Below are 15,404 nucleotides of genomic sequence, written 5' to 3' on the forward strand. Positions count from 1 at the left end.
GTCGTGGTGCTCCCTGCAGACTTTGGCTTAAACATATAAATACTGTGTATATAAATAATTGATCAGTAACCTCTGAAAATAACAAAGAGTGAAACTCAGCACTGCAGCACTAAAGAGAACACACAGTTCACAGGGACAGTTACTGGTTTTCACTACGCATGTATTTAACACTTATCACACAGATACAGGAGCAGGTTCTCTCTTTCCCCTGCAGCTGCCCTGTGATGAAGCAGCTCTAAGCAGTACAAACGTCCATCCAGTCCTCAGTTTAGAACAGGGCCGCTCAGTCAGAAGTATATTTAATCTGAACCTTGTATTATATTTCAGCCACTCACAGGAAGTCTGCTCCGAGCATCAAAGTGCGTTTCCCAGCAGATACGTACGGGCTGGCTGGTCAGACGGCTCAGCTGGAGTGCTTCGCTTACGGAAAGTAAGTTTACTTCTGAGAGTCTGTGAGAAGCTTCAGTCACACACGTCGATCCTCCTCAAACCTCTTTACATATCACTCCTCCTCCACCTGGTACACCTACACCCCTTCTTCTCTCTCTCTTTAGTCCAGTCCCGAAGCTGCGATGGAGGAAGGTTGACGGTTTGATGCCGTCTAAAGCGGGCTCCACTGCTGAGGGTCCGACCCTCACCCTGCCCGATCTGTCCTTCGATGACGAGGGCTTGTACGAGTGTGAGGCCTACAACTCAGAGGGCAGCGACACGTACCAGGGACGCATCAACGTGCAAGGTCAGAGGAGATACTCTGTCAACGTCTGTTTGTATATAACACATCAACACATAACACATATACCTGTGTTTATCAGGAGGATGCATGATGTGTTCATGTCCTTACAGAAAAGGTGTAATGCATTAGTCATTAGACCCCAAATATGTTTAAAAACAGCAAAATCACCCTTTAAACTCTCTTCCTCTTCCTCCTCCTCCTCCAGCTCAGCCTGAGTGGCTGCAGGTGATGAGCGACTCTGAGGTGGAGATCAGCTCTGAGCTGCACTGGAGTTGTGTCGCTGCTGGAAAACCTCGACCGTCTGTCCGCTGGCTACGCAACGGACAGCCGCTCAGCACACAGGTAACACACACACACACTGCATCTGCACTGCACTATATAAATCAACCACAGACTGTATATATAGATGGACGATGCGTCTCCATCTGCTCTCATTGAATGGCATCGATGCCAAAATAGCCCCCGTGATAGGCGCTGCAGTCTTGCGATGATGATGTCATTTCGAGCCAGAGTCTGTGCAGTAGAGATCGGCGCAGAAGGACATCAGCACACACAGTATGACTGTATAAACCTGTTTACAGCTACATTTCTTCTTCCTGACATCAGACGCAAACAGATGTTCTCTTTGCCCTTTTTCTTGATGGATCTCTGCGAGGGGAAACTTCCTCTCACTGAGAGAGAACATTAGCTCTATGGGGACGATACATTAAAGAAAAGATAAGGTCCCATTTTATCAAACTGACGGGACTCGTCTGCTCACAGGACACCAACTCCTTATTAAAGTAGAAAGAAAAGTCTGCAGGAGAACTGCTGCTGTGAATGAACTCACTGACCGTTACTGAATATTTAAACTTTCCTTTTGCTCGTAAAAAGTCAAAGTAAAGGGACTCAAAGAAAGTTATTTTATCCACTCCTAATTTAAGTATTAGAGGGAAGTCATGAACTTTAATTCAGTGCACTCTCGTTGGATCAGCTCGTTAGGAGAACACACAGCTGATTCATCGAGCTGCACATCATGAAGGCTGATCCTGAAGAGTAAGAACAGATACAACCTTTACATGGATCATACATAGTAAGGAATATTCAGGAACATTTCAGCTCCTACAAAAACACTGTAGTGGATGTAAACACAGGACGAGTGTAAAGGTGAAGCTCTTTCTAACTTCCTGACCGCTCTCTTTCCCTCCTCCCCCCAGGACCGTGTGGAGGTGAACGGGGCTCGTCTGAAGATCAGTAACTTGGCCCTGGAGGATTCTGGGATGTACCAGTGTGTGGCTGAAAACAAACACGGCACCGTCTACTCCACGGCTGAGCTCAGAGTGCAGGGTACCAGCTAACCTCCGCAAACTGCTCATTAAACTTCATCAGGCTCCGTGTCTGTGTCTCCGTCCTGACTCCCCCTGCTCTCCTGTGTTCCAGTTCAGGCTCCAGACTTCAGGCTGAACCCGGTGAGGAAGCTGATCCCAGCGGCCCGAGGGGGGCAGGTGATGATCGAGTGTCGCCCCCGAGCCGCCCCGAAGCCCAGCCTGTTCTGGAGCCGCGGGACGGAGCTGCTCACCAACAGCAGCAGGTAGAACCACAGGATTTACTTACAGGTTATATACAGAGCTAGTGATAGTGTTATTATGTTTCATTACGTATAAAAACATGTACGCTTCAGAGCAGCAGGGAACATGTGGGTGTGAAAATATAGAGTCATGTTCACCTTCAGATCAGACCTAACTAAACGAGCAGCTGGAACAACTGTGAAGGGTAAAGCAGGTGTGTATTCTCCATTAGACTCCATCTCTGCTGCACACGTACATTTTAGTTATTTATCATAGTTATGAGTTGTTTCCAGTATTTCGTCCTCCTGCATGTTTGTAGTTCTGACCCTGCAGCTTATTCACCTTCTGGTGTCTCCTCAGAGTCACAGTCTCTGCAGATGGAATCTTGTGGATCCACAACATCAGCCGAGCAGACGAGGGGAAGTACACCTGCTTCGCTGAGAACTACCTGGGCAAAGCCAACAGCACGGGACACCTGTCTGTCAGAGGTATATACAACAGATGAAAGTCAAACACACCGTGTGTTGAAGATAATTAATACACTGATCACTGTCACAGATCGTCCACCAGAGAGCACTGGTATATTTTATTAAGAGCCCCACTCAGTTAATAACACAGATACTTTGAGCCATTTCACCTGTAGTTACACGCCCCAACCACAAGGGGGTGTTTTTATCTTTTCATTCTCTAAACCAGAAATGGAAAACAAAAGTTTTCAACTAAATAAAATGTTTGAATCACTTTTATCTGGATTTTTAATGATGTTATTCTTTCATGTCTGCTGTAGTGGACATTATGCACCATAAAGATATATACCCTATATTTAGCCTTACTGTACTTGTTTTATTGTTTAATGTCTTATAATTTACAACAACAACTGTCTTTAACTCTGTACAGATGCCACTAAGATCACGCTCGCTCCGTCCAACGCCGACATCAACCAGGGCGAGAACGTGACGCTGCAGTGCCACGCCTCCCACGACCCCACCATGGACCTCACCTTCACCTGGGCGCTCAACGGGGGCCTGCTGGACCTGGAGGACTCAGCGGGGCCGTTCCACCGGGTGGAAGGGGTGAGGCCGTGTGTGTATATGTGTGATGTAGAAGGAGACCATTTTGCTCCCCTCAGCTCCTCACAGACTTCAGGACCAGGTGGTCACAGTTAACAGATTACAGCCGTCAGGTTGGATCTGATGTTGAGAATTCAAAATAAAAAAAATATTCTGGTTCGGATCAGATCAGGTAATCCTGCTTTCATCTGGATCAAACTTCCAGTTTGTGTTTGAGTAGGATTGTGATAACTTCAGGATGATCCTGATCCCAGCAGAGGGAGGATTCAGGCTGGACTTCAGGAACTACATGTGATCAATAAAAAACACATTTTTATAGTGTAGTTGAAACTGAAGACATTTTTTTATTGCTGTATCTCTACAGTGACAGAAGATAAAGGAGACATTGGGGTTGTTGAAATAAAGGATTTCCTCCTCATGAAATAATCCACCAAACAGCATCAAAATCAAACATCAAGTATTTAGTTTAAAGCAGCTGTGAGGAACTCTCATTGAGTGGATGTTGGCGCCCCCTGTGGACAAAGTGTGTAGTTCATTTTGAGCTCAGGTCATCTGGATTAAGTAATGTTGAAGAGTCTGTATCCGGAGTAAATCCAGTTTTACTTTGAAAAACCAGGACAACAGGAAGCTGGATTATCTGGTGGCGTAGAGCAAAGGATGTGATTATTAGAACACCAAAGAACAGATAAGAACGTGGTCGTCCATTCACCCGATCCACCTCTGAGCTGATGTTAGTAACAAACATGGCTACTGCTTCAGGTTAGTAGGTTTAGAAGTGGAAATAACAGCCAGTGTTTGCTATGTGAACAGTTTGGGTTATTTTTAATTATACAGCTCGTTAAAAGGAGAACATGCTTTGTGTTGCTTTGATATCTCAGAGCACGTCAGACATCTGGATGTCTGGTTTGTTTTCATATTTGAATCCATCTGAGAGCGACGCCAACAATGAGAACGCAGAATTGCTTCCTGTCTGTAATGAGTTCATGTGAGGACACAGAGCTGAACATGCTGCCTGAGCAGAGTCAGACCAGTAATCACTTCCTAAATGAGACTGTGTCACTCTGCAGCTCCTTCATGTCTTACGCTGATGTGTTAAGCAGCTGAATTAATCTCCCCTCAGCTGTTCCGGTCAGATCTGTGATGTTGTTTTCTCTGTTAACTCTTCATGTTCTCTCTCTGTGCTCTGCAGAAGGAGAACATCGGAGACCTGCTGATCGTGAGCGCTCAGCTGAGCCAGGCGGGGACGTACACCTGCTCGGCTCAGACCGTGGTGGACAGCGCCGCAGCGTCAGCCAAACTGGTGGTCAGAGGTGAGCTCACGATTAAAGTCTCTAAAGCTCAACTCACAGGAACATGAGAAGACAATCTTTATGCAGCTGCTCTCTGCTTCTTCAGACTGTTTCTTACAGGAAGTGAACATGATGCTTATGAGCAGTCAGTTAAGATAGTCCTCACAGTCATAACCCTGAGTTCAGCCTGTCAGGTGTGTCGTTTTCCTACGCTTCCTGTTTCCTGTGAGGTGTCAGAGAGAAGGACTCAAGTATATCCTCTGATGTCATGTTTCCTCACTTCCCGGCCCTTGCCACAGCGCTGAGCGAGGGCACACGAGAGGAGGACACGCCCCCTTATTGGATACCAGTTATTGATTGGACGCTGCAGCTGATCAGACTGATCTGAAACATCACATAAACACTAAATAACGATGATAATCATAATGATTAAATCAACCCAGGATCCTTAATATTTGTTTTCTGATTCAAAAATCTGATCACACTCTGTTTGTTTGTTAGCACCAAACTGTTGTTTTGTTTTTTCCTCACATACTCTGGTGAGGAAAGGAGGAAGGAAAGGTGTTTTTGTCAGGACGACTGTAGCAGAAATGTGCACAAAGTGAAATTAATCTGTGAATCATTGGATGTCTAAATCCTGCAGCTCTGATCACACTCTTGCTACACTCTGAGATACGACTGATTCACTTCCTGGCTCAGTCAGTAACATCTCTGTGTGCTGCGTTCAGGGCCCCCGGGTCCCCCTGGAGGTCTGCTGGTGAAGAACGTGGCCGAGACGTCGGTGGAGCTCAGGTGGAGTCGAGGCTACGACAACCACAGTCCCATCGGGAAGTACGTCATCATGGGCCAATCGACGCTGACGTCAGAGTGGAAGAGGATGAGGACAGGTGTGTGTGTGTGTGTGTGTGTGTGTGTGTGTGTGCAGGGTACAGATCTTTGCAAATCAGACTAAACTAAAGTTATTTCTGACATTTCACAGACCAAATTGAAACTAAACATTAAGACTGGACATTTTCCCTCGCACACCTTAAATGTGATAAAAACACGCCTCCTCTTTGCCATCAGACCCGCTGAACATCGAGGGGAACGCCGAGTCGGCCCGGGTGATGGGTCTGATGCCGTGGATGGACTATGAGTTCCAGGTCATCGCCAGCAACATCCTGGGCAGCGGAGAGCCCAGCATGCCGTCACACACCATCCGCACTCAGCAAGCAGGTCAGGGGTCAAAGGTCACATCCTCATTAGAACACATCCTCCTTAGTTTGCCCTCAGTTTCAAAACTACATGGATCCATGCTGCGTGATCAAGTCAGAGTACACTTTCAGGACAGTTCAGAGAGACATCGTCTGTTTATTCCTCTCATTCTTCTTAAGACCTGGCGCCTACATTACCCACAATGCAACTCCATTTCAGCCCACGATTCAGGAGTGCTATGTGAGTCGAGGCTAGCCTGCAGCAGAGATGAGGACAGGTTGCTTTATGTTCATGTGGTCTTCAGCTCAACTGAAGCTGACTCGCGTGACATCACCTGAGACCATTCATCAGACTGCACACAGCTTTTAAAGGCTTTGACACGTATGTAGATGACACCTGGAAGCAGACCTCAGGTGTGTACAAATACAAAGAAAGGCCGAACTGAGGATCATCAGTCATTCTGTTACAACACACGACGATTTAACTCTAAGAAACAATCTTTTAGACTCAGGCATTAACAACACGTGTGAGTGAATCAGCATCTCTTCATAAAGTATATTCACACTTCACACTGATCCCTGACGTGTGTGTCATCATGTGTCTCATGCTGTGTGTGTATTTGTGGCCCTCAGCCCCGACTGTGGCCCCCAGTGGACTTGGAGGAGGAGGGGGAGACCGCAGTGAGCTCATCGTTACCTGGACGGTGAGTGGAGGTGTATACAGTACATGTATATATATAGTCAAACCAAGTAAAAGTGCTTTTACTTTGAAATCCATCCTTTGTGTTTCCTCTGTCAGTGGAGAAACACAGACATTTATTCAATTTCTGTATTTCTGCAGAGAAGGACTGAATGATGGATTTTGTCCTGATCGCTGAGTTTTCTTTCTGATTCAGTGATTTAAAGGAATATTTACAACATATAAATCCTGTTTCAGAGTTCACCTGAGAGCTGGTTTTAGACTGCATTCTCCTCTAATAAACGTGTGCACAGACGGCTCTCTTGTATATGACGCATGCATGAGGACCGTCCTGTAGGGTTATATTTATTCTCAATAAGAATATTCAGTCTGTCTTTATCGTCTCTGTCCCCCTCTGCCTGCAGCCGATGGCCAGAGAGTATCAGAACGGCGACGGCTTCGGCTACATCCTGGCATTCAGGAAGAAGGACACGACGGCGTGGATGGTGGTGAAGGTTCCTCAGGTGGAGTCGTCTCGATACGTTTACTTCAACGACAGCCTGATGCCGTACAGCCCGTTCGAGGTGAAGATCCGAGCCTATAACCGACGAGGAGAGGGTCCGTTCAGCCAGATCGCTGTGGTGCACTCTGCAGAGGAAGGTGGGTCGCACAGACGTGCATGTGTGTGTGTGCATGAGAGAAGACTTTACTCTGCTTTTATACTGAAGGAAGATTTAAAACAGGCAGAAACACAAACTGCTCCTTTTTACACACACATACATAGAGATATACACACACAAAAACAATGCAAATTTTGTAATTAAAGGTGTTTAACAGTTTGTCTGGAGCTGCAGTGTCTCGGCTCACCACCAGAGGGCGACCACAGCTCTCAGTGGATTAACATCTCACTCACATGAACATGCTGTCTTTTGGTACCTCACACAGTATGATCTGTACTCTGCCTCACTCACAGAGCCCACAGTCGGACCGTCGAGCATCAACGCCACGGTTCTGACCGCCTTCGAGATCCAGGTGTCCTGGGAGCCCGTCCAGCAGCTCAGCGCCAACGGCATCCTGAGAGGATACGAGGTGAGGAGACGCAGGAGTCACTCCTCACACTGCAGACACAAACACAGGATGGAATCTTTATTATTTAACTGACACCGACAGGAAGCACACGAGGAGAAGAATCACAGCTTTTCTCAGTTACATTAAAGAGGCCTGAAGTGTTTCAAACAGACAGGATATATATAAATGTATATAGAGAGAAGCAGTTTTACCAGCTCAGTTCAAACATGTGGAACCTGGTGAGAACGCCACCTGGTGGACAAAGCTGAAAACTGCTGGAGCTCTGTGTAACAAGTAGAGCAGCAACAAATGATCAGTTATTTGATCGAAAGAAAACAAACTGCCAAATATTATTATAATCAATTTATAATTTCAGTCGTTTTTTTCCAGCAGAAGTGTCAGATGTGTTCTGCTCCCAGCTTCTGAAATGGTTTCCTGCTCTTCTTTGTTACTGACAGGAAGGTTTTCAGGTTTTGAACTGTTGCTTTGACCAAAGGAGAAACATGAAGACGTCTTTTTCACTCATTTGTGACACGTTATAGAACACAGCATGCAGAACACATCAAAATACACATCATAGAATAAATACATTAAATCTTTAATCTTAAAAAGTTAATCAGTAATGAAATTCATCGTTAGCTGGAGCCCTGATCAGATGGTGACACAGTCTGAGGGCAGATTACCTGGAAAGCTGTCTCCTTAGATTTAACAACATCTTACTTATAAAAAATCATAAATCATTCAGATCCAGAGTTTGACTTTATGTGTAAACTGATGTTTTGCGTTTTACAGCCATCAGCCTTCATCTCTGAGCCCACGGCTCCTCTGAGCAGCTCCTCTCTCTGTGAGACGAGTCTGTTTATGAGCACAGTCTGACCTGCTGTTAAATCATATATTAGTTTATTTATTAATCCAGTTGATATAACTCAATCTAACTTTATCTACTGATTATATTAATGCCAAAGATCATCACAGATCTATGATGTCACGTCTGATATCAGCAGGTTCACGGCCGGTTTAAAGAGGAAACAATTTTATTTTCACTTATTGATCAGATTAAATGAGCTTGTTAGACACAGAAACAAAGAGACACACAGAGATTTGAGCTATAGGTTATAATTGGAGTCCCTGCGGAGCTCACTGTCACTGTTCATTTTAACTGTTGATTATGTGTGTGTTCAGATCCGGTACTGGCGGCAGCACGAGCGTGAAGCAGCAGCAGACCGAGTCCGGACAGCGGGCCTGGAGACCACCGCCCGAGTGTCCGGACTCAGACCCAGCACTCGGTACCACGTCGCCGTGCTGGCGTACAACAGCGCCGGCACGGGGCCGCCGTCTCCACGCACCACCGTCACCACCAGGAAACCCCGTACGGCTGCAGCACACACACACACACACAGACACACACAGGGTTTATGAGCAGCAGGTGTCGTGCCTTACCTGTAGTAGTCGGTGGGATCTGGTGTGTTTATGAAAGTTGTGACATACAAAGGTCTCAGTTTTTCACTTGGAGCTGTTTGTCATTATTTAACTTCAGTATCATCACACACCTACACACACACACTTACACACACACCTACAGACACACAGAGCACTGATCTCCTCCGGCATATCCTGCCTGTAACCTGTAACATCCTGTGAGTCCGACAGCAGGGTCAAATAACCCGAGTGTTCGCCTCCTCCACCTCTCCTCCTGACACAAACACACAATCCCTGTCAGCTGCAGGGAGAGAGGAGACACTGAGAGCGTACCTGAGCTCACCTGGAGGATTAGAGTCACTCCTCAGCCTGGAGCCTTTCAGCACCGTAACACCTGACAGAATCTGACAAACATGTTCCTCAGTCATTTACTGTTACGTGTTTATTTGTTCTTTTTAGTTTAAACCAAAATGCTGTGCTGTTTATCTCATATAGAGATACACCCACACACAGTGAAACACGTGTACAGTATGGGGGGAATTCACTATGAATGAATTGCGGCCGCTGATTGCGCCATAAATTGCACATCAATTGCCCCCGCTATCAGCTCCTTCTCAGGGTCCGATTCACAAAGCAAATTACACTGATGATATTCAAGCACAAACACACCCTTGAAGTTTCACAGATCCGTGCAGTTTTGCGTCTGATTGTGGAGAGAAGCTGTCTGCACCTCCACTCTCTGCGGCACGGTCTGCTCTATCAGGCATCAGTTGAGCACCACACTGACGGATCCCAACTCCATGCACAGATCGATGATGAGCAGGGAGAGGAGGGGGCAGCTCTTTTAACAGTTTATTGTGAAGCCCAGACTCGACAGGTGTTAGTTTAACAGTCTGTAATACAGCTTCAGTTTTTAAACGAGCGCACAACAGCAGCTCATCCAGATAATAACCCTCATCCTGCGTAATGGCTCCAGACCGTCTGCCTGTGTCTGTGCCTGTGTGCCGGGGTTGAGCCTCGCCCCGGACTGGTTGGTTTCCCGATTATGATATGACAATATATTATTGACTGATTGTTTTTACAGACAAATACATTTTTTGATCACACAAAAGGTGGAATCGTCGCTATGATCAGTTTAAACTAAGAGCGGGACAGCCCTTATAGCTCACCACCAGCTCTCTGCAGGCGGTAATATTCTCACTCTAACTGCAAGTGATGTTAGTGCTGGTGTTTGTGAATTAGGTCCTTTTTGTCATATGTGCAAAATACGCGCAAACGGCACCGGCGCACAAAGACGCTGTTTGCTCTGCAGTGCACTTTGGGGTGCATTTAACCCTCTGTGTGTGCTTGGAGAATGAGGAGGAGTCTTGTTGTGTCATTTGCGCAAAAGCAGCACAATCCTTCAGTGAATTCCCCCTATGTGTATTAATACACGACACCTAATAAACTTTATAAACTTTATTTATAGTAATAAAAAAGTGAACTTATATCTTCGGGAAATAAAAGTTTGTTTTTAGAAAAGAAAAAAAACATAATTCAACCAGAAAAGACGAACAAATGTCTATAACTGTTAAAACATGAAACGTGAGTTAAAATAAAGTCTGTCTGATTATTTAAATGTTTGACAGAGAAGTCTTGTTTGCATTGTTTTGTGTAGTTTTCTGTCTTTAATCACACAGAGGTTTTAACATGCAGAGGTTCAGTCTGCAGAGATGTGACAGATGCTCATGAGTCAGAGCAGCAGACATCAGTGTGAGGAGCCTTTAATGATCCAGCTCCGCTGTTAATCTGTGATGATGTTTTCATCCTCTTTAGACCTGTTTCCTCTCACACACTTTAATAACTCTCCTTTTCCTTGTCATATTAAATATTAGACATGTCTGTGTTTCTGTTTCCTCACACACACTTTAATAACTCTCCTTTGCCTCTGATATTAAACATGTCTGTGTTTCTGTCTCAGCTCCTAACCGCCGTCCAGGAAACGTCTCGTGGAAGACTGAAGGCTCAATGGTGACGGTGCGGTGGGACCAAGTGAAGGCCATGCACAACGAGTCAGCTGTGCTGGGGTACAAGGTGAGTGATGGATGTGTGAATGAACACATTAAACTGATTATAAGAATTCAGTGAGTCTGTGTGTTTGAGTCAAACATACTCCTTTTTAAAGTAAAGCTCGTGTTTCTTATCATTTATAACACAATAAAAAAAAGGTAATAATGTGCTGACTGTTGATAATGACAATTAAAGTCTGCACTGTCCCTTTAAGACAATGACCTTTGAACCCTGATCAGACTGGAGTGACCTCAGAAAGACAGCTAGGAGACTGAACTTCATTGAAACGTGACTTACATGGAAACATATTCAGATAAACCTTTAGAAAATATGTCAATGAATCAGTTCAAGCCTTAAAGAAACTGCACACACTGAATATTCATGATAATTATTATTAATTATTATTATTATTATTATTTTTATCAGGTCTTTTTCTGTGTGAAAATGTCTGTTTATAAAGGACAAACACAAAGCACATTAAGAATATAAAAGCGTGTGTGTTACAGGTTCTGTACAAACACGAGGGTCAGACGGCGCTGAAGGTCCTGGACAAAGCGAAGACGTCCGTCAGTCTGCCGCTGCCCAAAGACAACGGTTACGTGGTTCTGGAGATCCGGTCGTGGGGGGAGGGAGGGGACGGGCCGGCACATGAGATCATCGTGTCCCGAGACTCAGGTGAGAGAACACACACCTCCTGAGGCTCACATGTCCTGTAATAGAACAGGCTCGTGTTCATCATTAGCACCTGATGTACCTGAAATCTTATTGAACTCCTCAGTATGATTCTTACATAATTAATAATGTCTGTAGTTAAAGGTCACAGGAAACTGAAGCCTTGATTCTCTGAAGGTGGTGTTATCTCAGAGATATGAACACTATATTTATTATGTTGATCATAAACATGTCAGATTATCTACAACTAATATACGACAGTTAAAGTCCTGTGTGTTCATATGATCATATACTTAAGGACTGTTATTAATATAGGTTAGAGACTGTTAAAGTTTAATACACTGGTCGAGTTTTAAACACACACCAAACACATTTGTTAAGACGTTACTGAATGAAATGATAAAAGAAGAACTCTGCTGTCATTGAAAAAGTGTTTGAATGTCTCCAATAGACGTCTTCATCCTGCAGCAGTGAAACAGGCTGTAATGGCTGCAACATAATCCTTGATGGATCAAAGTTTGTCGACTAAAAGTTCTTGTTGTTTCCACTGACAGGCTCAGATTGTTACTCTAAGTGTCTGACAACATTACAGAAAGGGTCCCTACAGAGAGAGACCTTTTTGTTACAGAGGAAGATTTTTTTTTTAACCACAAACAGTCGTTACATCGCTCTCTTCAAACACACCAGACTTCATTAACAAAAGCACTCATTTTACCTCACAGAACACAGGAGCTGCTGCTCTACTGCTGCCTCCATGGAACACATAACGGACTAATTAATCAGTGCAATAGTAGAGCAGCAGCTCCTGTGTTCTGTGAGGTAAAATCACTGTTTTTGTGAATGGAGTCTGGTGTGTTTGAAGAGAGTGTTGTAACATCTGTTTGTGGTTCAAAAAATCATCTTTTTGCTTCAGATACATATCAGCAGGTAGGAGACAAACGTCAAAGTTCTCTGCTTATATGTTGTACAGGTTATTTATGTAAGTGGGCTGGTTTACAGATTAAAGTTCAGACTACAGGACAGGAAATATTCATTACACATCCAGGACCTGCAGACCTTATGACTGTCTGTCTGTCTGTCTGTCAATTTTTCAATTTTCAGTTCAATTCAAAAAGCTTTATTTTCATGAATGTAATTGTTACAACATTGCCAAGCATCATGTAATTGCCTCTCTCTCTCCATCTGTCTGTCTGTCCCTCTCTCTCTGGGTCTGTCTCTCTGACAGGAACTGGTATGATGGTGCAGAACGAGGCCCCGCCCACACGGTCCAGTCTCCTCCTCCTCCTCCTCTCTGGATTGGTTCTTCTCACTGTATCGTTGTCCGGCCTGTGATTTCAGCCAATCAGAGGACTTTTAACTTTAACGGCATGAAGCGAGATCTCCTTTGTGTGTCTCTGCCTGTGTTGGGGGGCGTTTGGGGGGTTCACAGTGGTCGGGGAAGGTTGTAGCTCTGCACCTTTCTTTTTTTTATAATAAAAACAGATGGGTCTTTTTTTAAGGATGGGGGGGGCCGCTCTGTGTGTGTTTAAATCATGCCTTATGGGGACCATCACACCTGTGTCGTCTCACTCTGGTGTTCTCTGGCCTGCAGAGACTGACAGACTGCAGGTGTAAATAATGTGTGTACATACAGGACAGACTGACAGGTGATGTGTGTGTGTCCACATGAATGTTTACAGGTTAGATTTCACACGTCTCATGTTGTATGTATGAAGTATTTATTTCTGTGTTTACGTGTGTCGGCCTGCAGTGTGAGTATCTCTGACAGGATGTGACAAAGCTCATGTTGTGTGTTTACTGTGCTCTTTGTGTTTACTGCGGCGCTGAGATGCTGACATGAAAGGATGAATCAGTGCGACACATGAAAGTTATCAGAGTTAACAGGGTCGTAAATCCTCCTCCTGTCAGCGTTTATCAGCTCTTATGTAACGTGTGTGTTGCTGCAGTTTACAGGAAGGACGTGACCTCTGACCTCAGGCTCAGGTCACGCACATTTTCATGTTATTTTAGCTCAGAGGTGTTGAACCAGCTGAATCGTGCAGAAGTAAAAGAGGAGCTGATCTGGGTTCAGACTGTGTTTACAGATTGTTCCTCTTACTGCCAAACAACACAGCTCAGTTCAGTCTGTTATACTTATAATGTAATACTTGTAATACTTCAATCTGACCTGCTTCTTAAAGTTCAGCTTCAAAGTGCAACGGAAGTCAAAGGTCAAAGGTTAACTCGGTTTTCTTCAGCATGTTAGCAGAACCACTGAGCAAACTGGCGTGGACGGTGGCATCTTAGAGGCAGGTACTTTAAAAACATGGCCGCCATTTGCATGAGTCATCAGACAGTCAAAGATTCGTCCTGAGAGACAGGAAGTTTAAATCTTTATTCTGTTCACGTCGTTTCCTGTTGATATATTTGATTGTACAGTATTTAAACACGTTCATGGTCTGGACAACCAAACCTCTGTGTGTTTCTTCAGCGTTTTGCTTTGCAGCTGGTTGAATGATGGACCACTTGATTGTACAATGATGTGCTTTATTTTGGCGGGGTGCTGTCACTGTTTATTATGTGCTTCATAAAAAACACCAAAATGTAGACTTAGTTTGTGTAACGTAGACAAGACAACGAATCTCACTTTTTATGAACACAGATTTCAAACATGCGCACCCTGAGCTTTATTATTTATTTTATTGTTCATGTTTCATGTTTTTAGAGTTCAAAACATTATTCTTACCCTGATTTAAACCTTCGTCACTGCTGCAGCAGGTTATTTTTGTTATTGATTAATCTGCTGAGTGTTTTTAAGATTAGTCGATTTATTCTTGAGCCGATACAACTTCAGAAAGTCCTGAAAAAGCTCATCACAGTTTCTCGAGCTCAAAGTGACGTCTTCACATTTCTTCTTTTGTCAAACCAACGGTTCAAAAGATTCTTTATTACACAATAAAAACCTAAAATGCTCATATTTCATCTTTAACATCTCAAACCTTTTTTTTATCATCGCACTGTACAGCTCTGCTTCCTCTCTGCTCCTGATGTGTCTGTCTCTGCTTTAATCTGTACAAACTGTTTTCAGTGTTTATGCAGAGCCGTCGTCTGGCCGTCACTGAGGCTCAGGTCGATGCTGACTGTAAATATGATTTCAAATAAACACCTTGGAATTGTATTTCATTCACGTGTGATTTTATTACATGTACAGTTATAGTAAGTAGAATTTTTCCTTACATTTTGTCAACAACACATTCAAACTGGGCCCCTCCTCCTGGGCTCTTCGTCACCAGAAGCTCACGCTCACTCTCTCGTGCGAGAACACGCCCACCCCGCCGAGCAAACACCGACTGCATCACGGTTACCCTTACGCTAGCATCCTAACCGCCAGTTACCGTTGCGCTAGCATGCTAACCGCCCGTTAGCTTTGCTCTAGCATGCTAACCGCTGCTTACCTCTGCGCTAGCATGCTTGTCTTACCCGGTTTGAGGCACCTACCTGACCAACCGAAAGAAGGCCAACTCTGCATCGCTCTTTCGCCATGTTCGCCGGTCTGAATGGGGCGCAGTTGCTAATTTGAACCACAACAGCGCCCCTCCTGAAAACGTCCCTTCGCTAAGCAAAACAACAGAATAGATGCAGAGGGGAGGGTCTCACAAGGGGCTGCACACACACTCACCAACACACATGCCCATAAGTGAGGAAA

At 44.6% G+C, this 15,404-nt stretch overlaps 1 protein-coding gene across 1 annotated transcript in view; it reads left to right on the forward strand.

The window, feature by feature from the left end:
- Nucleotides 1-14,876, forward strand: part of cntn2 (contactin 2) — a 30,365-nt gene extending 15,489 nt beyond the window's left edge. The window contains exons 7-23 of the mRNA XM_069677519.1: nt 328-430; nt 555-736; nt 939-1,075; nt 1,930-2,059; nt 2,153-2,303; nt 2,641-2,768; nt 3,178-3,353; nt 4,540-4,660; nt 5,368-5,526; nt 5,705-5,854; nt 6,466-6,536; nt 6,937-7,171; nt 7,485-7,600; nt 8,762-8,948; nt 10,959-11,071; nt 11,554-11,722; nt 12,945-14,876. Of these exons, the coding sequence (XP_069533620.1) occupies nt 328-430; nt 555-736; nt 939-1,075; nt 1,930-2,059; nt 2,153-2,303; nt 2,641-2,768; nt 3,178-3,353; nt 4,540-4,660; nt 5,368-5,526; nt 5,705-5,854; nt 6,466-6,536; nt 6,937-7,171; nt 7,485-7,600; nt 8,762-8,948; nt 10,959-11,071; nt 11,554-11,722; nt 12,945-13,051 (2,435 nt within the window). The 3' untranslated portion in view covers nt 13,052-14,876. The remainder of the gene's footprint in view (nt 1-327; nt 431-554; nt 737-938; nt 1,076-1,929; nt 2,060-2,152; nt 2,304-2,640; nt 2,769-3,177; nt 3,354-4,539; nt 4,661-5,367; nt 5,527-5,704; nt 5,855-6,465; nt 6,537-6,936; nt 7,172-7,484; nt 7,601-8,761; nt 8,949-10,958; nt 11,072-11,553; nt 11,723-12,944) is intronic.
- The last annotated feature ends 528 nt before the right edge of the window (nt 14,877-15,404 follow it).

The sequence above is a fragment of the Semicossyphus pulcher genome, unplaced genomic scaffold, assembly GCF_022749685.1.
Source record: "Semicossyphus pulcher isolate SPU_LCO1_2020_fin unplaced genomic scaffold, fSemPul1.0.p SCAF_3, whole genome shotgun sequence".
Classification (NCBI taxonomy): Eukaryota; Metazoa; Chordata; class Actinopteri; order Labriformes; family Labridae; genus Semicossyphus; species Semicossyphus pulcher.